Genomic DNA, 22,039 nt, shown 5'->3' with positions numbered 1-22,039 from the left:
TATTTTAGGGGACCTATGAGATGAATATATGTGGGACATTAGCGACTTTCTCATGCCACCAAGGGGCCACTTCTGTTGTAGTACATAAGTCATTCCTGCTGGGCCAATCCAGCTCCAAGGACAATCCTGCCACTAACCATCACACCCCCTAAGGCTCACACTGTTCTGCCCTCTTCTGCTTTTTGCAGAGACAGAGAGAGAGAGAGAGGGAATGAGTCATGTGGTGCTTTTGCCCCCAGCCTCAGAACTTCAGCTGTCAAGTAGACAGCAAATGCACTACAATGCAGCATACAACTGCACTGTTCAAACGCATCCCAAGGGCTGTGCCAATAAATCACAAGATTTAATTGACTGAGTGCAGGCAAGAGCGATACCATCCAAACAAAAGTGAACAACTAGAAATGAGCATGAGAGTCAACCATGACAGTAGACTTGGAACTTCCTGGAAACAAAACATTTGTGGTGGGGGTGTCCGATATTAATTGCTGTATAAATAACCCCTTCAGGTCTTCAGTCCCAAACCCCAATCTCCCCATATAGCTCCCGGTGCCCTCAGCATACCCAGCTTGAAATTGTGATTTTCTATTTCAAAGATGCACATTACACCACTGTTTTTTGCATGCATAAAACACATGAGGCAGTGTTCTTTTGCATTACTCAGATATGCTCAGTCATATATTTAATGCAAATGAGTTGCCTATATTGCTTCCGGATTCTTCCAGATATTTCATTTATAGTCTCAAATGCACAGGAATGTGAGAATATAAAAATGGTAATGTTTTGGGGTGTGCTAGTTAAATAAAGCAGAACTCAGAGCCTGCACTTTGTTCTTTTTGGTTGCTCTCCAGGTAAAAATACAATTGTGTCAATGAAAGAGTCGCTATAACGTCAAAGCTCATGTTTGTGATAAAGGATCATGTCAATAAGGCTTCATGATTGTCACATGAGAATTCTTCCTCATTCAAGGAATAAATCCCAAGCCATACTGAAACCTGTGAGGTTTTCTTGATATATAAATCATTGTGGAATAAAATTAATAATGGAAATGAATTCAGATTAATATGATAACTATCAAAAAATCCAGCAGAACAGGTTGGCTTATTTTTAACCATCTAGCTGTTCTTTTGTGACTGGCTGAAATGACAGAATTTCTGTAGGTGAAGCCCCTTCGAGTAATACAATTAATTTTGCTTCTGCAAGAAATAACTTTCAAAAAAACCAGCCAACTAACCAACTAAAAAAACCCCGGCTGAGCTCCCTTTAAAGTCACTGCCAGTTGAAGCCAAAGCCCAGTAAATTACTCTCCTCATTTTATCAGCTCTTACCTTCACTCCTTGGTGGCAGCATACTGATTTGTATCCATGTGCATTAGGTGTTATTCGGATACTTGTGCTGTAATATATGTTCATTTTTACATTTATGCAGAAATAGGACAAATGAATAGGGGCAAATGCTGACACTTAAGGTTTCCAGCCAGGGTTCCTGTATCTACCATGCCTCTCAAAAAGAGGTGAAATCTAGGTTCAGAGGGACTGAAGGAGTAGTAGGTAATAGTTTGCTCTGAAACATAACCTGTCTCAGAATACTGATTCTATGGTAAGGTATGTCATCTGGATTATAAATATCTACAGCCAGATTCTTAGCAAATAGAAATCAGCATAACTCCAGGATTTGTCACTAATTTTCATTTAATTTCTTCCAGTCTATTGCTGACACATTTTGAAAAGCCATAGATCATACATTAGTTTGAGCTACTAAAGAGCTAGCAAGAAAGGCCACGTTAACTAACAAATCATGTCTTGAGAGCTGTGCCAGTTGATGACATGATTGATGGCGCTGCTGCATCAGATAGGGCCTTATTTAGAAGTTATGTATGGCCCTTGGGAACTCACAGAACTCTAGAAGGCCAAATATACTGGCTGCCCATTAGGATGTCCCATCCAAAAGGAATGTCAGTCTGATTTGTAAGGCCCAGAAGAAAAAAATTCCCAGTTTTGCACTGTGGAGTCACTGAGCAGAAGTAAATACATCTTAACTTCCTCTATACCCTAAATCCTATACCTACATGTAGTTTATTTCCCTCATTGGGTAGCAGGAGCAACTGTAGCCATAGGTCTGGGCAGCAGGAGGTCTGTAAGATGGTCTGTGGTTGGGTTATTGTTGTTGTCATCATCAATAACGGTGGGCTCAGCACCTGTTGGTGTCTGATGCCTCTCTCACTATTTCCTTCCATCTTTCCCTGTCCAGTGCGGAGTGCCTTAGTTTCTGTAGACTAGCTCCACACCAATCTACTATGTCATCTACCCATTCTCTGTGGGGTCTGCCTCTCCTATTCGAACTGTCCATTATGAGGAATACGAGGGTCTTGATCTTTCGTTTGTCATTCATTCTGCAAATATGCCCAAATAATTGTAGCTTCCGTTTTATAACCTTCTGCAGCAGGTTCTCTTTTGGCTGTATCTTTCTATATAGTTCCTCATTGGTGACCTTCTGCATCCATCCTAGTCTCAGAATCGTTCTATAACAACTCCTTTCGAACGCCAGTATTCTTCTTTTCGATTCTTTCGTTATCACCATGTGTCATATCCGTACAGCATGCTGCTGAATACTGGGTTATTGTGCAAGGTCGCAATCAGCTTTGAACAAATAGCCGTATCCTGCCTGACAAGAGAGTAGGCTCTGTGGCTACAAATCACCTGGCATTATTGATTCTCTGCAGAGAAGGGGGTTAGCAGTCAAGAAGGGACTCATGGTTTAATTTTCAGGGCATGTAGCGCCTACTGGAATTACTAATAACAAGCAGTCCCGTGGCACGTTAAAGCCTAACCACTATATTAGACCATGAGCTTTTGCAGGTAAAACCTACTCCTTCAGTTTTTTTTTCCCCCAATGGAAAAAGTGGGTTTCACCCACAAATCTCATGACCTAATAAACTGGTTAGTCTCTAAGGCTATGTCTAGATTAGAGGGCCACCGCACCACCAGGGTGAGCCTGCAGCTTGAGGGACCATTAGCACATTTATGAGGACCTCCACTAGGACCACAATGCTGCCGTCTGGATGATGACATGCCTCATGGGGCAGCAGCTGTGGGCTAACACGGAATGGCGGTCATGACCCTGGGACCAACTCATGTTCCACTCTGGCACCATCACCGGCATCTGGCAGGACATTTTGTCAACAAAACGGGCGTTCTATTGACAGTAAGTCGGCAGCCATATCCTGCTCACCAGGAGGAAAAACTTTGCTGTTGACAGAGATCTGTCAAAAAATGCTGTTCTGGATGGGGGCTTTCTGTGAACAGAAAAGGCCTCCAGGGTGTTGCACAGGTGCCCCGAGGGATGCCCTGTCCACAGCAAGCAGCGCTCTATGGTTCCTGCCCCTGGCCAATCTTAAAGCTGCAGGGAGCCCAGGCGACCCTGTGGTGGGAAGCTAAGAGCATGTGAGCAGCAGAGCAAAACATAGCTGTGTCCCATGCACTTACAGCCACTCCTTACAATCCAGCGTTCCCCATGGCAGACCATCAGGGAGTCCACAATGCCCCTGGGCCCTCAAGGGATCAGCCTCATGGGTCCCAGGGCAGCAAGAAGCAGGCCCCTCCTGGACTGGGGCTGAGGTCAAGGCCTTGTTTGACCTGTGTGGGGGAGGAGGGCCCCTCCAAGACCCCAAAGCAAAGCACCACAATGCCCCCAAATATACAAGGAGGGCCACTACCCTGGGTGAATGGGGTCATCCCCTTGAAGCATGGAGCAGGTCCAGGCAAAGGTAAAAGAACCACACCAGAGATATGTCCAGGTCCAGGATGCTGTCCGATGCTCTGGGGCAGGACCTGCCACCTGCCCCACTACAGGGAGCTGCACAGCATCCGGGGGGGGGGGGGGTGGGACACAAGCCTGCCGCACCATAGCATAGACATGGCACTGGAGGCCCCCCACCACAGTGGGAGCCCTGGGAGGAGGAGGAGGCCTCTGAGCCCGAACCCGCACCAGAGCCAAAGCCAGGACTAGAGGCTAGTGGCAGCCTCCACATCATCCTGGACCTGGTCCCCAGAAGCCAGCTGGCATCCAGGGAGTTATCGGAGCTGGGTAAGCGTCCCGCTAGTGAGTACTCCTTGCGTCACACAACCCAGGGCATGTGAGGCGGGCACAGACGGGTTGTGCTGCGAGTGTCACTCGGCCAGCTCAGGTGGGACTTCGCTTTGTGGTCCCAGCATGTGGAACCACGTGCAAGGTAGCATGCATCATCCCGACCCAGCAGACAGCCCGCAAGCATGGGCAGCATCCTAAAGGCACAGCAGAGCCCCCATGCAGCAGGGCCCACTGTGCAGGCCACACATGGCTTTGCTCCCAAGACATCCCTGTCCATCGGCCTAGGGAGTGTCAGTCAGGGCTCATTGCAGGGGGCACAGCCTCAGGGGCTGCATTGCCTGAGTGACTCATTGTCGCTTCTCATCTTCCTTATAGCTGGACCCACACCAACTGAGGCATGAGCCACCCCCATCTCACCACCAGGGTCAGCCACTGCACCACCAGAGTGAGCCTGCAGCTTGAGGGACTATTAGCACATTTATGAGGACTTCCACTAGGACCACAATGCTGCCCTCTGGATGATGAAGTGCCTCATGGGGCAGCAGCTGTGGGCTAACATGGAGTGGCGGTCATGACCCTGGGACCAACACATGTTCCACTCTGACACCATCACCTGGCGGGACATGCTGGACCAGCTGTCCATGGCTGCTGCCCCATCCCCGCTGCCGTGCTCCTGCCGGCCATCCTGTAGGGCGTTCTGGACCTGCTCTAGTAACTGAGGGCCATGTCCACCCCATTGTCCCCCATGTCCACCCAGACCCCTCCACAGCCCCACCTCTTCCATACCTTCCCCTGGTCCCAGCCCTGATGGGGGCCCTGAGCCCATGGCAGGAGGGGATCCCAAAAACTGACGTTGCTCAGCAGCCCGCTCCCACTTAGGTTTGCAGTCCCCCACCCCATCCATGTTTTGAGGCCCCCCCCAACCCTTGTTCCAAGCCCTCCATCCAAGTTCTGATGCCCCCACACTCTGTCTCAAGCCCCGCAACCCTGCAAATAGTTCACTACACTCCAGTTTGTTGTAAATAGCTTTTTGAACTGCACTGTTTAGTTTTTGCACACTTTTTTTTTAAAGTAAAAGCCACTTATTTGTTCACCACATCCGTGTTCCTTTTCATTGTGCAGGAGTCAGGGAGAGGTAAGGGGGTGAAGACAGGAGTTGTGGTGGGGATGGTGTAGGACTGTGGGCCTGAGACCCCTGCTGGGGCTGCCCCAGGGAGGGTTACTGGGGCTGTGAGAGAAGCTCTCTCTCAGGACCTCTCGGATCCGCACCCTGTCCTGATGGGCCTTTCGGATGGCAGTTGTGCCCAGCTGTTCATACACGTCTCTCATAGCCAGTATCTGCCGCCAACCCTGGTAGGAAGGCCTCCCCCTTTCCCTCCACAATGTTGTGCATGGCACAACATGCCACCACAACTTAGAGGATGGTGTGTTTCCCCACATCCAGGCGGGTAAGCAGGCACCTAAAGCGTGCCTTGAGGTGGCTGAAGGCACACTCAGCCTGCATCCTGGCACAGTTCAGGTGTGCTTTGAACAGTTCCCAGCTGGATTCCAGCTGGTCGGTAGAGGGCTTCATCAGCCAGGGCATGAGGGGGTAGACCATGTCCCCCATGATTCAGAGTGGCATCTGCATATCCCCAACCATCAGCCTACAGAGGGGGATAAATGTGCCCACCTCCAGCCTCTGGCACAGGCCGGACTTGCGGAACACATGATCGTCATGTGCTTGGCCCAACTAACCAACGTAAATGTCCATCAACTGTCCATGGTGGTCGACCCTGGCCTGCAGAACCATTGAAAAGTAGCCCTTGCAGTTGACACACTTGGCTACACTATGCTTTGGCGCATGGATTGGGAAGGTGGTCCCACCGATAGCCCTGACACCGTTTGGGATCCCCAGGGTGGCGAATACAGCCATGACTGCATCCACATCTCCCATACAGATGACGTTCTGCAGCCGTATGGTGTTAATGGTCATCATGACCTGCAAAGGAAGGGACTGAACACACAGCTCAGGGGCTGAGGGAGGAAGACTCTGGGAGCGCCCCCCCCCCACCCCATGAAGCCACCTCCCCAGCAGCAGGGCTGTGCGAGGGTGGAACAGCATGGCCCCCAGGGATGGGGGCATTTCCCTCACACTCCTGACCCCAGTTCCCAAGGGGTCTCCTTGGGCAGGACACCCTCAACTTCTGTGCATGGATGGCAGCCCAAGAATGCCTTTCTTCCACGATGAGGGCCCCGATGGTGGACTTCCCCACACTGAACTGGTTGCTCACCAAGTGGTAGCTGTTGGGGGAGGTAAGCTTCCAGAAGGCAACTGCGACCCACTTCTTCACAGGGATGGCAGGCCATAGACCGGTGTCCTATCTCTGGAAGGTTGGGGGGGGGTGAGCCACACACAGAGCTCCAGGAAGGTGGCCTTCCATGTTCTGAGGCCACTGCTGGTTGTCCCACTGCCCCATGACCATCTAGTCCCCCCAGTTGGAACTGGTGCGGTGCCTCCAGAGCTGCCTGTGCTCCTGGGAGTTGAATGCAGGTGTGACCGTCCTGCAACCACAGCAAGGTCCTTGCAGGTGTTCTCAGGCTCACCCTCTATCAGGAAGAGGAGGGCAGTTGTTAGAAGGTTCAGCAGCTGGTGAAGCACGTCTGTGTGGGGCTAGCACAAGCCCAGGGGCTGCTACAGTGGCATGGAGCCCTGGAACGAGCTGTGTCTCTCAGAAAGATGTGAAGCCCTGATCAAGCTGTGCTCTCCCTTGAGGAGGTAGGTACGTCTGCAGCATAGGCAGAGAAAGGGGGTATGGGGGGGAGGTCCTTTTAAGGACGCATCTCGCCAGGGCTCCTGGAAGGAAATGGTGACCTGCAGCCCTGTCTGCTGTCGTTCTGGGTAGCTGTTTTGCTTGTAGAGTGCCCAGGCAGGCCATCTGCTCTCTCCTGAGAGAGTGGATCCCTCTTTCTATCTACTTTGTGATCTGGATGTGTCGCAAGATATCTTCCGACAAAAACTTCTGCTGGCTAATCACTCTAATCTAGGCATAGCCTAAGGTGCTATAGGACTGCTTGTTATTTGAGAAGCTACAGACTAACATGGCTACCTCTCTGAGACAACAGTGGTTGCTTTTAGTTTGGGGAGTTTAGTTTAGCCCCTTTGAAAAATCAGGCTGTCATTGTGTGGGGCAAGTCCCAAGGTAGTAAAGAAAAGAAAGGCATCTTGGTGCCTATCTTCCTGGCTATCTAATCTAAGTTCTTGTGCCATGCCATACCCATGGTATCTGCGTTGCTACAGGAGCTCTGCTGCATTAGTAACTGAGGAGGTCCAGGATAGGGTGGTGCAACAAAGACTGCAAAATCATGAGACCTTCAGGGAATAGATGGATCTTGGGAGGCCTGTGGGATTGGGCAGGATGCCACAACCCCCCTGAATGTTGTGCAGAGGAGTGAGCAAACCCTTCACCCTGATTTGAGGTTCAGGTACAGATTTCCTGCTCCTACAGGTTGAACCTCTCTAGTTCGGCACCCTCCGGGCCTGACCAGTGCTGTAGGAGAGAATTTGCCAGACCACAGGTGGTCTGTATTGTCTAGCTGCATTACCAGCACTTCCTCTGCTTATTGGGCTCTTTGTAGACATTTAGGGGTAAATTACAGCTAAATAACAGCACAGAACACTGAGACCCAGAACTGTGGGCTGTAAACAAATTTTATGGGACCACAAGAAACTTGGGCACACCCATGATCCACAGAGTGCTGGATTAGAGAGGTTCAACCTGTTTTTGGATTATTCCTGTGCATGGACAGTCTAGCCCCCTTTCACTGAACTCTCCTTCAGCTGCCATCTCCATGTTTGTGCTTTTAGTTCCATTTATTTCATTGTTATATACAATTTTGACTCAGGTAATATTTTTAAATACGTGGTTTGCATTTGTAAAGGGCTACTTATATATTTTGGTATTTTCAAATTACTTGAGGCCCTGTTGGCTCTACAGAGCCTGCAGCATGTTGTGCTCGCAGCAAAGCTATTTATATATTGACCTGCCTAGGGACGTCTGTCTGAACTGCTGGCATCCACCCTTCTCTGAGAAAGTATTTAAGCCCTGGATGCTGGCAATAAAAAGTATAACACACATGTTCCATCAAATAATGCTAATTGCATCAAGGACATTTAATTAGTTTTAAATGTTCTGCAGAACTCAAAGTGAAGATAGCAGTATCCTGGTTTAGGAACAAAGTATAGAGGTGATGTTACCAGCTAGGGTCCTGAGACTTTTCCTGAGCATCATTGGTAGCAAAGGAATCAGCTTGTGAATTTTGCCCTCACTCCGTACACAAGGTCAACATATAAAAAATAGCCTCTCTAGCAACAGCTTCCACAGATTTTGAATACTGATCATGCGTCTCGTTTCACAACATATTGTCCCCTTTAAATGCAACTTTAATCTCCTATTTGCACTATGTATACGTAATGCAATGAAGTAGTAGTTCCTTTGGGCTGCGATACACTAAGCTCAGAAATAATCAGCACAGATATATTCCTATTCCACCAATATTACCCAGCTAATCATCAGCCCAGCCTAGCGGGTACTGATATCCCTGTTTGACCAGGCAGATAGGAAAGCACATAAGTTATTTATAAAGCTGCTTGGGGATTTTTTTAAAGGAGATTATTTTCCATCAAAAACAAAAGTGTTTATCTGTAAACTCTGTGTAGTAAAGGATCAGTTTTCACTCGTCTCTTGACTCAATTTTTTTTCAATAATACACTTAGATATTGCTGAAATGAAAAATGTTAGTTTACTCATTCCAAAGGACTTATTTCAAAATATAAACTCAGTAGAGTTTTTTAATATACATAATGATCAGACAAAATGCTTTGATTAACTTTGACTTCTGATCCAGATTCAAGAGGGAAAAACTTCTTAAACTCATCATTAGTTTTTCTGGGCCTAATAAACTGCTTACCATCCAACTTAGTTACTTGCTCAGTGCTACAGAGAGCCCATTCATAGACCATTGGGATATAGACAGAAGCTACCAGTGATTTGCCTAGACATTGCATCAGGAGCACGTGGAAATCCAGTGCTGTGATTAGAACCAGTAAGTATTTTTGGCTTCCAGTTCCAATTTCATTCAGCCACACAACCCTTCACTCGCTGGTTTAGAGGGTGTTCTGAGCTAGAGTGGACTGCTCCACCCCAAAACCTCCCCTCCTTCTAGACAAGGGGAGCAGAATGTGAGTTCTTCTAGTGCCTGTCAGAGCCATTACTTGATTGGTTAAAGAGAAGCTTTTGCAAAGCATCATATAAGTACTCACTCACTCTGCTTTGGCTGTTTCATTGCCTCTGTGGTTTTTGTAGGGTGAGGCTGGGAGATGTAAGAGCTGGTAGAATGGATGTGTTTCAACTGGTGTCTCCAAAACTGGAAAAAAATTATTTTTAAAATATGTAAATATTTTGACAGCAACAGCATTCACGTCCACCTATTAATAACTGTGGCCAGTGAATGAAGTGTCTCCTCTGCTTCATCACTTGAAGGGCTCCTTCACTTCTTCTTGTTTCATCCAAATGCACGTACGCTGTAATAACAAAAGCAATATGGACAGATGTAATTTATTGGCCTTTGTCTTCTTTTATATATAAAGCTCTCTCATGCACTGAGTAATATCAAACAGAACCCTGCATTTTACCACCAAAACATGTAAACAGTCTTCTGCTGCTGTTCTCCTGGTTATTTATTTATAATAGAAGAAAAACACAAGCAGTGGAGAATCATTTTTTTATTAAGGCACAGGTTTTGGAATAGGGATCTAGTCTCAACAAACATTCTTTACGGCTGTGGCAGATCACTTTGTCCTCGCTAAGGGTGCGTCAAATGAGGGAAATCGAAAATGCAAATGAGGTGCATATTTGCATATGTGGTGCTCCTTTTGCATATTATTTCAAAAGACTGGGTTTACTTTCGAAAGAGCAGTATCTACACTGGTTTTCTCCTTTCAAAATAAGAATATGCAAATGAGGTACCAAATACACAAATATACATCTCATTTGCATTTTCAATTTCCCTCATTTGCATACCTCTTTGAAAGAGGAATGCAAGTGTAGGTGCACCCTAAGTTTCCCATCAGTAAGATAACAACTCCGGCTGAAGTTGGAGGCCTTCTGAGGGTAGGTCTACACTAGACCTTAACGTTGATTCTAGGTATGCAATTCCAGCAACTGCAATTGCGCAGCTGGAGTTGATGGATTCGCAATCGATTTACCTGGCCAGCTTCTCCGAAGGAGGCCGACAGCAGAGTTTCTCGTTAGAATTAGGAGTACAGGGGTTGACTGTCAACCCCTGGTTTTTTGAATTGGCACATCCCCCTTAGGCATGTGAAATCAACCTCCAGCAGATCAACCTTGACTGGGTTGCTTTCCCATAAGTGTAGATGTATCCTTACGCTAAAGTCACTATCACTGCTACCTCTTGCAGGCCGCCAAATACTTTCCCCACCCCAGTTATCAGCTTTTTCTCACCTCCTCTTGTGTTTGCAGCCCCCCAGTCCAATGCTCCTGAAAATTGTGCTGAGCGAGCCTTAGAGCTGCAGGCTGGGAGTGCCGTCTGCTGTTCTGCGCATGCGCCCCATTGCTTGGTGGGAAAAGCACGTGGTGCTGGGGGCAGCTGTGGCGTGGCGGCGGTTCTGTTGAGTCGCTGGCATCCAGTTAGAGCAGGGGCAGGGACCAGGGGTGCCTGGCTCTGGAAGGGGGGGAGGGGGATTGGGTTAGAGCGGGGAGTTGGGGGTACCTGGTTCTGGAAAAGGGGGAAGTCATTGAGTTATATATATATATTGGGTGGGCCATGAAATTATGAGTGCTAAGTGTGCCATGAGGTAATAAAGGCCACTGAGTACTGCCCTAGTCCAAAGCATGCTTGAAAATACAAGGGCCTAGATCAAAGGCCTGGACCACAGCTTGTCTGGATCTGGATCCTGAGGCTTCAGGCTCCCCTTAATGGCATCTGGCCAGTGATGGGGCCAAGGGTTTAGAGCCTCAAGCCTTGCGGGCTGGATCAGGCAGCTTGGGCTGGATCCAGCCCACAGGCTCTGCTGGGGGCTTGGAAGCAGGAAGCATCTTGGGGCTCCACTGCCAGTCGCTGCTATTCCCCCAGTTTGGAGAAGGCGAGGAGAGCAGCAGCAGACCCAGCAGCATGCCTGGAGGCTTCCTACCCCTTCTCTGATTGGCCAGAATTCCAGTCAATGAGCAGTGGAGGGTGGTGCCTGGGAGCAGAGGGCGGGGGAGCAGAGCCATGTGCATCGGGAAGTGGGGTAAGCTCCACCCTCTTTGCCCAGACCTTGCATCCCTTGTCTGCTCCTGTGCCCCCTCCTATGCAGATCCCCACTCTCACCTCATATCTGCGCCCTCCTTTCTACCCTCACCATGCCCCCGTCCCTCCCAGACCCCATGCCCCAAACCCTCCTGCACCCTTTCTCCCCACCCGCAGTCTGCTCCTGCACCTTCCCTCCCCAGACTCTCCTACATCCCCTTCCTGCTCAAATCCCCCACCCTCAACCTGCTCCTGCACTCCCCCTCCTGCCCAAACCCCATAGCCCTGGCCCACATACAGTCAGGGACCACATCAGTGAGGGATTTTTTTTTGTTTTGTTTCAGTTTGGTTTGATTTGGTTTGAGTTATTATTATTATTTTTTTTGTTACCACTTGTTTGACCCTCCCTGAATAATTTGTCTATGGGCCGGTGGCCCCTGACCTGAAAAGGTTCCCTACCCCGGCTTAGATTTTGCTTGATCCTGAACGGAAGCACAAGGCTTGGGGGATAATTTATTACTCGCTCACTCTCCTTTGCTGTGCAACATCAAAGGGATAAGCACACCCTAGTCCTTAAAGTGTAGACAGATAAAACAGGAGCTTAGTTTTTGAAGGGTTCATCTAAGGGCCCAGTCACTCTGCAGGGATAAAAGGATCCCCTGAACTAGTTACAACACAGTTAGGCCACGTCTACACTTGTCCCCCACCTCTGGAAGAGGCATGGTAATGAGCGGAGTGGAAGATGCAAATGAAGTGTGGGTCTTCTGGAAGGGGGATTTCCTTCGGAAGGACCCACATTTCCTTCCACAGCAGCCTGTCTACACAGCAGCTTTTGCTTCTGGAAGGGGAACTTCTGGAAGCAAGATCTCATGGGAATAGGCAAATGAGGTGCAAGATATTTTAATCCATGCCTCATTTGCATCTTCCATTCTGCTCATTACCATGCCCCTTCCAGAAGCAGGGGACAGTGTAGACGCAGCCTTAATGTTTGTTCTATGGACTGCACTTGACTATATTGTGTAACCAGGCTAAAGCCAGTTCACAAGTCCCCATTCAGCTACTGGAATTTTAAGGATTCCCCCAGTAAACTGCAAGGTTCTTCGAATTACTCTACCTCTATCTGAACTTGTAGTTCCAGAGATTTCAAACCAGGTGCTTAGCCTCCTAACCAACTTTGAAATATTTTAGCCTTGTTTCTAGGGAAAGACCTTTCATATGAATGGAAGACAGAACCAGACTAGATACGCACACTGCCTAGATGTTTCTAATAACACATTGCACATGGAGGTATTAGGTGCTGACATACACATTGTCATAGGGGTCAGATGCAACATGCTATGGGGTTATAACTTGGCATCTGCCACTTCTAATGATGCTATTGATTTGCTCTGGCTTCAAACTTGCAAAACAGTGCTATGTTGGTCAATTTCCAATGGTTACTTTGGAACCAGAACTTCATCCAGAACGATATGTTTTAAAAGAAAATGAAGATTGGAGATATCATAACAGCTGTGAGGGGCATAGGCTGCCTTGTGCATCCTTAGCACGACAGACCGCCCATCACTGATAAAGCAAGCCATTCTGTTCCATGAGATGACATTGCCTTTCCATAAAAGACTACATAAAAGATTTGTATAATTGCAAATGATGGCTCCATTCAGCAAAGCAGTCCATCCCTATTCAGCAAATCCATAAGGATGGGCTTAATGTAAGTTGCCTGAAGTGAAACATGTGCTTGCATGCTTTGCTGAAGAAGGATGGTCAGGTAAGCAGAGGACTACAAATAGCTGAACAGCAAAAAGTGTTTTCTAATATACAGTAAAACTCTGATTACCTGAACCTTGGCTTACCTGAAAAGTCATTTCTCTGAAATGGGATCATGTCTCTTGATGTTCATGACTTACATAAAAATGCTCCTCTTTATCTGGATTGTTTTCAGGTCTTAATTCCATTAAAACATCTGCCAGTATGGCTGTCTTCCAGGCAACCATGGCAGAGGTGACTGAATTCTCTGTTGCAATGTACTAGTTTTGCTGCAGGCACTACAGCAAAACACATTAATTTAAGCTGCTTTTTTTAATAACCAACCACTGACCTTCGCTGTAGTAAAGAGATGGGAAATTGTTAACTAAACATGGTTATGACTGAAGAGTCTAGTCCTGTAGATTTGCTAGTAATGTTGAAAAAATCCTCAATTGTTGTTAATCCTGTTGTGATTCACGCTCATCATAAAATTACTTCATTTTTTTTCCAAATAATTTAGAACTCTGAACTTTTTTTAAACTATGTACCTATTTGGGGTTGTGAGTTGTAATACACTCTGTAGCTCTAACTTTTACTTTGTTTTCTTGCCTTTAATTTAGTTCAACATTGTTTCTTGAAAAATCACTGGCTACTATTTTAAAACAGGTTTTGCTTTTGCTTGTCATCACCTTGCAGAGAAAAGTTAAAGATCTCACTCATCTGCAATGCCCTCTAGAATACAAGACTTTTGCAAAGAAATAAGGGTCAAAAATCAAATACTAATGTAGATAATCTTAAATTTATGTGGATTGTGGAGTGAAAATATTTTAACATTGCTTACATGGTTGGCAAATATGTTCATTTCATTTAACTACAATAGCTTTGAAGTTGTAGTTGCCAACCTGATTATACTTTGAAAACTTATTATTTCATTTGATGCTATTTGGAATCACACAGGGTTGATGTTTTGGGGCCAATCTGAGAACTTCACTTAGCTGTGGTCAGTTTTACGAGAAACGTAGCCTAGTACGATAGCCAGAAATGCAACAGCTTTGAGGAACGTTTCCATCATCAATGATTTTAAAAATACTTCTCACTCTTTCCCTTTCTGTCCATCTCAGATGCAGTGTGATCTTACAGGGAAATATATGGCGGTTCTACAGTCACACAGTCACCACCCCGCCCCTCTGCCCCCTGGCAATTTAAAAAAGGAGCCGAAATGGTGATGATGTACTTAGAAAAAAAAGTCAGTTGCTTCCAATAGCAGTAAAAATTTAACATCCTGGTTTTGTCCATTTATATTGGCTGCCTCAGTAGTTCCAAAGCTGCATTTTTGCCTGTTTTCACAGGACGCAACAGTCATTTCCTTATTTTGTATGGCGATTTTTATTAGGTTACAATTACTTTACATTTCATTGAGGGTTAAAGCTCAGCCGTCCATTTGATGTACATGTAGCCAAAAAAAGACTTCTTTGATGTTGGAGAGGTTTTTTTAAAGGTCTCTCTAAATTTTGTACAGATTGCTGGGCTAATGAATTATGAGTATTACAATACACTGGAGAACATACGGTGTGGGCTATGAATGTGCACAGCCTTTGCATGAGTTAAGACGAGGTTAGAAATGGATGAAATCATTTGAACTGTTTATAATTTCTGGCTTTATTAAAAGCAGATTCTCATTCTGAAGACTGAATAATGCACTCTTATGCCTACCTGATTCATTGCTTTTTGGTTTTCCACCACTATAAAAATAAATCATGCTAGCAAAAATATTCTCAGTTTCTCAGTAAAGCTAAATGAAATCAGACATAAAGTTTGTGATACATTAAATCACAAACGTAACTATATACTTTACCGCCAGCTATTGGCTCTAAATATGCATGTTTTCAATAGAAACATTTATCCAACATGCTGATTAGCAATTTCAGTTCTGAAAAACCTGATTACCTCTTTAGTTATTTTAATCTTTTGGATCTTAAATATAAAGTTAATAATTCATCTTTTTGGTGTTTTTGTGTGTTTCAAATATTAAAGTTCTCCAGAACTATGAATAGAAACGGTTTAGTAGTAATATGAAAACAGTATGGTAGCAATTTGTAAATCTCCATCTCTTCCAACTCATGTTGGAAAGAAAATATAATTAGAGTGTGTGTGTGTGTGTGTGTGTGTGTGTGTGAGAGAGAGAGAGATACATATGTATAGTTCTAAAATTTAAAAGCTACACAAATTACAAACTGAAAAACAGGGGTACACTAAAACATATAGCTAGAACAGCTGGTAGCATATCAATTATAAATAATCCCTAATTAATGCCTAACTTCATTTTCAAAAGCATGTGGGGTTACTTTTAATTTAAAATATAACACCCCACTAGGACTTGATTTTTACATTTTCACTGAAAATCCCTCTTATTAGCAAATACAGAGTTGTAAACAGAATGGTAGTTCTCTGATATGTTGGCCATCGACGGTTCAAAAGTTCATACAAGACCATATGTCCTAATAATATTTATCTACATCTAAAACAATATGGAACTGTCACGTAGGATCCCACATGCATACAAATGATGGAATGCAGGGGAACGCTTAGATCTGGCCTTTTATTTTTTTGTCTGACAAACTAATGCAATAAGGGCAATACTAAAATGTTGTGTAGTAGGCCAAAAGTCTGTGACAGATAAAAAAGAAATGTTGGAAACCGATGAAGCTTTTGCACAATTAGATTTTTTTTCTTTTGAGGCAGTTGCTGTAAGGGGTAGTCCAGAGCCTGTTCAGTTCTGATTGATGGTAAAATCATAACGACATCATATTAGCTGTAGAGTTCACTGACAGGTTACTGCAGATTAATATTGCTACTGCTGTTCACTTACTATCAAACCAGGGGAAATATGAATTAAGCTGTTCTTCTAACAAACCTGCATAAGAAGTGGTATGGTATTTTACTGAACAATCACTGTTCTGTCATTGCGGAAGGAGATATAAATAACATTTCAGAGGTATGCAGATATATAATAACATATTAATTAGTTTTACTAGGAGACCTGGATGGTGTTAGTCAGGCAGCAATCATGCATACTTAATGTTATTTTTGAACTTTAGGATTAAAATGACACTTGAAAATAATATTTTACTCCAACCCTTTTGATTTAAATGTTTAATCCAATGCAGATTGCAATGGTAAAATATGAAATGTAAAATTATTTTAGGTACCTGTTTTTCAAATGAGCTGAGTCCCCTGAGACCCCCATGATTTTTAAATGGAGTTGTGGGTGCTCAGCATTTCTAAAAAACAGTTCCTGTATATTTAATGCCCACTAAATTATACATTTAGCTCACTCAGGATGGCTGTGTGAGTACTGCCCCTTGGGATCCTCAGAAGAGGACCCCAAAAATTGTCTTTCTCAGACCAGAGTGAGAAGGCTGATTTGGTGTATGTTTGAGGTCACCAAGAAGCCTTTGGTTTTGCTAGGACCCCACCTCCAGGCAAGCACCCATGCAAGCCTGCACCTACTTACCTGATGTGACAATGCACCCCACAAACTTAGAGAGCTGAACGTCCTTTCACCTCCACAGAAAACAAACATATCTATGCAGCTACTGAAATTCTCTCTTTCCTACTACCCATAAGCATTGTAGTTATGTCTTTTTCGCTCCTGCCAGCCTCAGCTATGACAAAAGCCTTCTGAGATTCCTTTCCCGGACACCTCTCACCTTCTCACAACCTAATGCGGTTCGCAGTACACCAAAAGCTGTCAAGATCCCCATATATTTTATTTCACAGGGGGCTTCTGAAAATACCAGGCATCAGCAAATTCATTTCAGGTGAGAAAATTGTCTGCATTTTTCTCTCAGCCTGGATTACAGAAGGCCATTCAAGTTTGAAAAGACTGCCTGTCTTTCCAGGCTGACTCTGTGGTCAGCGTGAAGAAGGAGTAAACGGGAAAACATCAGCCCTAAATCTGAGAAGCCGCCTGACCCTAACCCAGCTACCTCTGTATGAGTGTTTGTATTTGGGAATGGGGGAAAGCCCATTGGTGCACTCTCTGATTGGACTGGATCCTGAGGATCAGGACAGCAGAGAGAAGAGGTTTGATCAGCTTTGAAACTGATTTTCCCAGTGATCACGTAGCTTAACCTCGTTGACTCAGTTCCACCATCTGTAAAATGAGGCTACCACTTCACTGAATATTGTAAGGAGAAATGAATTAATGCTTGGATAGCATTTTGGACTGCAAATAGGCTACAGAAATCTACGGTATTATTACAAACACCCAAAAGTCTGACATAATAGTACTTATAATTTTTAAAAACATAATCATGCATCTTTATGGCAAATTTCAGCTGACTTCAATACTTCTTCAAGTAGATACTGTTTTTGTGATAGCCGTTCTGGGATTCATGAGTTAACATACTGAACACATACTGGAAAGCATAAGTGAGTTATAGAAATTTTTCTCAGGACTAACACAGCAGTCTTTCATTACCCAATTCAGTTGAAATATCTTGCCTATTGTACCTGTTTTGAAAAAAAAGATGAATTCTACAATTTGTATTTAAGTAAAAATTACGTGAGGGAACATGCTGTGTGGCTGGCATGCATTTGGGTTAGAACTACAACTCATGTCACCAAAACAACACGAGTAAATGATATATAATAGTATCATCATAGTAAATTACTGCTCATCAGTGGCACTTAATAGCCTTTCATTTTTATGAGAATTCTTCATTTATTTTACAAGGCACACACATTCTGTACTTTATTTCTTCATGGCATTTCTCCTTGACACATTATATTTCAACTAAAACACACCTCTATGAAAAGTTCTGAAAATATCTATCATACAAATGGTGATCAGAACCATGTATGTTGTCTGATGTTACAGTCCCAAGTGTTTGCATTTGATAAAGAAGACATCTGTAGCCTGGACTGCTATAATGGAGAAAGTTAGCTTTAGCTAGCGATTGAAAGGAGTCTCATAGGGCCAAATTTAACCATAGCTCAACTCCACTGACTTCCATGAAGTTGTTCCTCTTTCCAATAGTACGGAATTTATATTTATATAGAAAGGCAACTTATCTAGCGAACAGGCAATACAAATGTTCATTTGTTTGAGAGTAAAGGGACCATACAAAGGGGGAGAGGAGGGAGGGGAATAGTCAAGAGTGAAAGAGTGTTGTGAATTTTAGAAGTGTCTAATTAGGTTTTTGACTGTGGAATTTGCCTTTGCCCCAAGCCAAGAAGCCCAGCTGTTTTACAATAGGGTCTTTTGCCTCTTAGCAATGACTGCAGACAATGTGTGACCTAAACTGCAAAGGTATGTACAAGGACAACTTCCTTCAGTCTTCTAAAGAGATTCCATAAAATATGTTCCAATGTTATTTAGAAGGGCACACAAATCTTTTATTTTCATTTATTTTTCTGACTTTGGTTTTCTGAAATTCTGAGATGCCCTAATAATAGTAGGATGAATTTCATTCAAGATACCTTGCTGAACTTGTATTTCATTTGGATATTTTAAAAAAAGCAGCATTCTTGAAAAAGTTTGATGCGATATTAAATCTGATGAATCATGGCCATTTTCCATGTTTGTTAATTTCAGATGCCACATTAAAGCATTCATTAACAAAGTGTCACACCACACTGCTTTGATTGGATCCTAAAAGGTTAATGACTTGATACAGGCTGCTGTTCTTAGCTTTAGTGTTTTCAGGCGGTTTGTGGTGAGCGTGCAGTGCTTTGAAATTTTAACAAAGAGATGGGTTTTCCTTTCCGCTATTTCAAATCCAGGAAGTATTTTAAGCCTTCTTGCATACTGAGACTGAAGTAGCTTTCTCACCATTGAACCAAAGTGGAAAGCACAGGAGAGCAGAAATATAGACATGAGGAGCTATCTGACACAAATATTACCATCCATCAGTAAAATGTTTCACATTCATGTGGCCATTCTGAAACAGTGGTTAAAATTAAGGTGACTATGATAAGGGCTACTGATGGGAATAAAGTTTCTAACTAAAACCTGATACTTTATTTTAAAGTGTTTGCACTTAAAATATTTCCCCATATTTGACAGCGATTAGTCCCTTTTTTATAAGTGCAGTAGAGGGAATATTTTTCAAAGTGGTGGACTCTTTCAACATGGAAGAAATTTTCAGTATGACTAATATTAACATATCACTGACATGACATTATAATCATAACCATTCTGATTGCATTATGGAAGCATAGCGGCTATTTTCTGCAGTGGTCTCATGTTACAGCCATGAGTTGATTAGATTTTACACTACATATCACACATTAGGTATTGCATTATATCTCTTGAAAACTCTGTTGGCAAATCTGTAGTTTGGACAGCAAAAGCAAAAAACAACAACAACAACAAACCCAGAAAAACAAACCAACCAAAAACCAAGCAAATAACCCCTTCTGAAGTCTCTCCTGTTTAGACATTTATGTCCAGATTTTATGAAACTTCAGCTCTTCTCAAAAAGGAAATAGCACTCTTGACAAAGTCAAGTTAATTAAAAAAAAGATAGTATTGAGGTTCTGCTCTGATGGGAGTTGTTAGTAAAACAAATGACTCTAACTGTTTTTGTATGGAAGACAAATCAAAGCATTTCCATGAAGTAACAGGGGCGACCTGCTGTAACTTAACCATTTCCTGAGCAAATACAAGCTGTGCCATGGACGGGTGATAGTTCCCATGTTAGCCATTGTAGAAAGAAAAATAAAAGTTCATATAAAAGAGGCCACCAACAGTTATATGGCTGCAATTCTTTCCAAAGTGAAACAACTTGGTATCTGTTTATTATTGTCAGTATCATGTTATATTGTTGTTGTAGAATCCATAAAACCTAAATGCTCTGAAATATTGCCACTAAATATCCTGGGAATGCAAACAGGAGATCTCAGACCAGAAGCACTTAAACAGGGAATGGGTTAAAACAAAAGTTAATAAAATGTTGACCTTGATTTTATTTACCTTCTTAATCTTACACCAGTGAAGTGTTTCATTTGAATAAAGAATAAAAACTTGCACATAAGAAAGCAATATATTTAAATATGTTCTATAAAATAGTCTTTCGTTTAGTCAACAATTTGAGTTGAAGTAATAAATCTCCCCCTCTCACCCCACAACTTCCTTGCCACAGCCCTTTTTATCACAGTAGTTTAAAATATTATCCATTAATTTTCTAGACTATTCAGATATATAAAATACTGTCTTGTTAGAAGTATGTAGACTTGTATAGTAGCCTACATTTTCATAGTTATTATCTTTACACTGCAAACGTGACACAGAAAACTAATGATCAAAGGTGTCATCTTGTGGTTCCCCCCCTTAGCAGAACTGTTTCTTCTAAGCAGATGCTGAAATAATCTAGTGTTCTAAAACATATATTGTTGTGACTATAAACATTTACTTCTCTTCGTGGAACACTGTAAGAAAACTGGCCTGCTTATTGAAAAAGTTTCAAAAGCAATTGATTTTAAAACAATGCATACTTGGACTTAGAAGAATGATGATGCAGACAGACAGGTGGTGGAACCTCCATCCCTAGAGGTTTTTAAGTCCCGGCTTGACATAGTCATGGCTGGAATGATTTTGTTGGGGTTGATCTTGCTTGGGTCAGGGGGCTGGACTCGATGACCTCCTGAGGTCCCTTCCAGACCTAGAATTCTATGATTCCATGATTCTATGATAAGAAGAGTAGTTTGTAATGAGCTGCATTGTCAAATACTCAAACTGGTTAATTACCATTTTTTTTAACTGTTGTTCATTTTAGTGGTCATGAATTTTATTTTGGCTGTGTCTACACTTGCCCCCAACTTCAAAGGAGGTATGGTAATCAGGGCCACAGGAGATTACTAATGAAGTGCTGCAGTGAATAAGCCGCACTTCATTAGGCTAATTTTCCCCCGCGGCAACTTCGAAGCTTCAAACTTCAAAGTGCTGGCATGGTGCAGCTGTGGGAACTTCGAAGTTTGAAGCTTCGAGTTGCCGCGGGGGAAAATTAGCCTAATGAAGTGCTGTGTATTCACCACAGAACTTCATTAGTAATCTCCCATGGCCCTGATTACCGTGCCCCCTTCAAAGTTGGGGGCAAGTGTAGACAGCCTTTGTGTGTGAGAAATATTTGCTATTTTTAAGTCTGAAAATTAGTGTATTTGGGTGCAATATGGACTGTCTGTTCACAGGGCAAACAAATATTTAATGGGTATCTGCAATCCACAAGATTTTCTGCAGAGAAACAAAAAAAAAAAAAACAACCAACCAAAAACCCAATAAAAACCCTATCATCTGGTTAATCCTATCTCAAAGATACATCAAAGTAAATTAAGTAGAGTAGCTCTTATAAGATGCAGCTGCCTAGTAAGAATGTCATGTGAGCAGTGCCGTTTTGAAGATAATGGACTTATATCTAACAGGAAGTCAAATGTGTGATGATTTGGTCCAGACTCTGGTACGTATCATGTTTCTAATATTTTTCCATCCTACCATGCATATGAAAACTCTGATTGTTATATATTTGTTAGAAATCTATCAGATCACATAGGGAATGCAGATGTGAAGGAGCTTGAATTTCAAGGACAGATTGCATCATAAAGATTTCCTTTAAAAAGTTTCACTTGCCAGTAACAAGCTCTTGACTCTTCCAATTTAAAAAGAAAGGGGAAGCTCTTCAGCTGGTTAAACTGTCATGAGTACATTAAGTTAATGAAACTGTGAAAATCAGGATGTACCCTCTATGTACCGATCTGTCTGTTATAAATAAATTCATCATCAGCTCATAAACAGAGACTGGTTCTTTCCAGATCTTGAATTAGGATTCTATATGAGCAATGCTTCAGGCAGATAACTAACGTAAAAGCCAAGAGTATAAAATATTAAAACACACAGAAACACAGTGCCACCCATTTCTTT

General features: G+C 43.4%; 1 protein-coding gene across 1 annotated transcript in view; it reads right to left on the bottom strand.

The window, feature by feature from the left end:
* Nucleotides 1–22,039, bottom strand: part of LOC142017084 (uncharacterized) — a 173,161-nt gene that overhangs the window by 46,858 nt on the left and 104,264 nt on the right. The window contains exon 2 of the mRNA XM_075001734.1: nucleotides 9,393–9,492. Coding sequence (XP_074857835.1) covers nucleotides 9,393–9,492 — 100 coding nt within the window. The remainder of the gene's footprint in view (nucleotides 1–9,392; nucleotides 9,493–22,039) is intronic.

Source organism: Carettochelys insculpta, chromosome 8 (genome assembly GCF_033958435.1).
Source record: "Carettochelys insculpta isolate YL-2023 chromosome 8, ASM3395843v1, whole genome shotgun sequence".
Classification (NCBI taxonomy): domain Eukaryota; kingdom Metazoa; phylum Chordata; order Testudines; family Carettochelyidae; genus Carettochelys; species Carettochelys insculpta.
The sequence above is the reverse complement of the archived record's forward strand: the minus strand, read 5'-3'. Positions and strand labels throughout refer to the sequence as shown.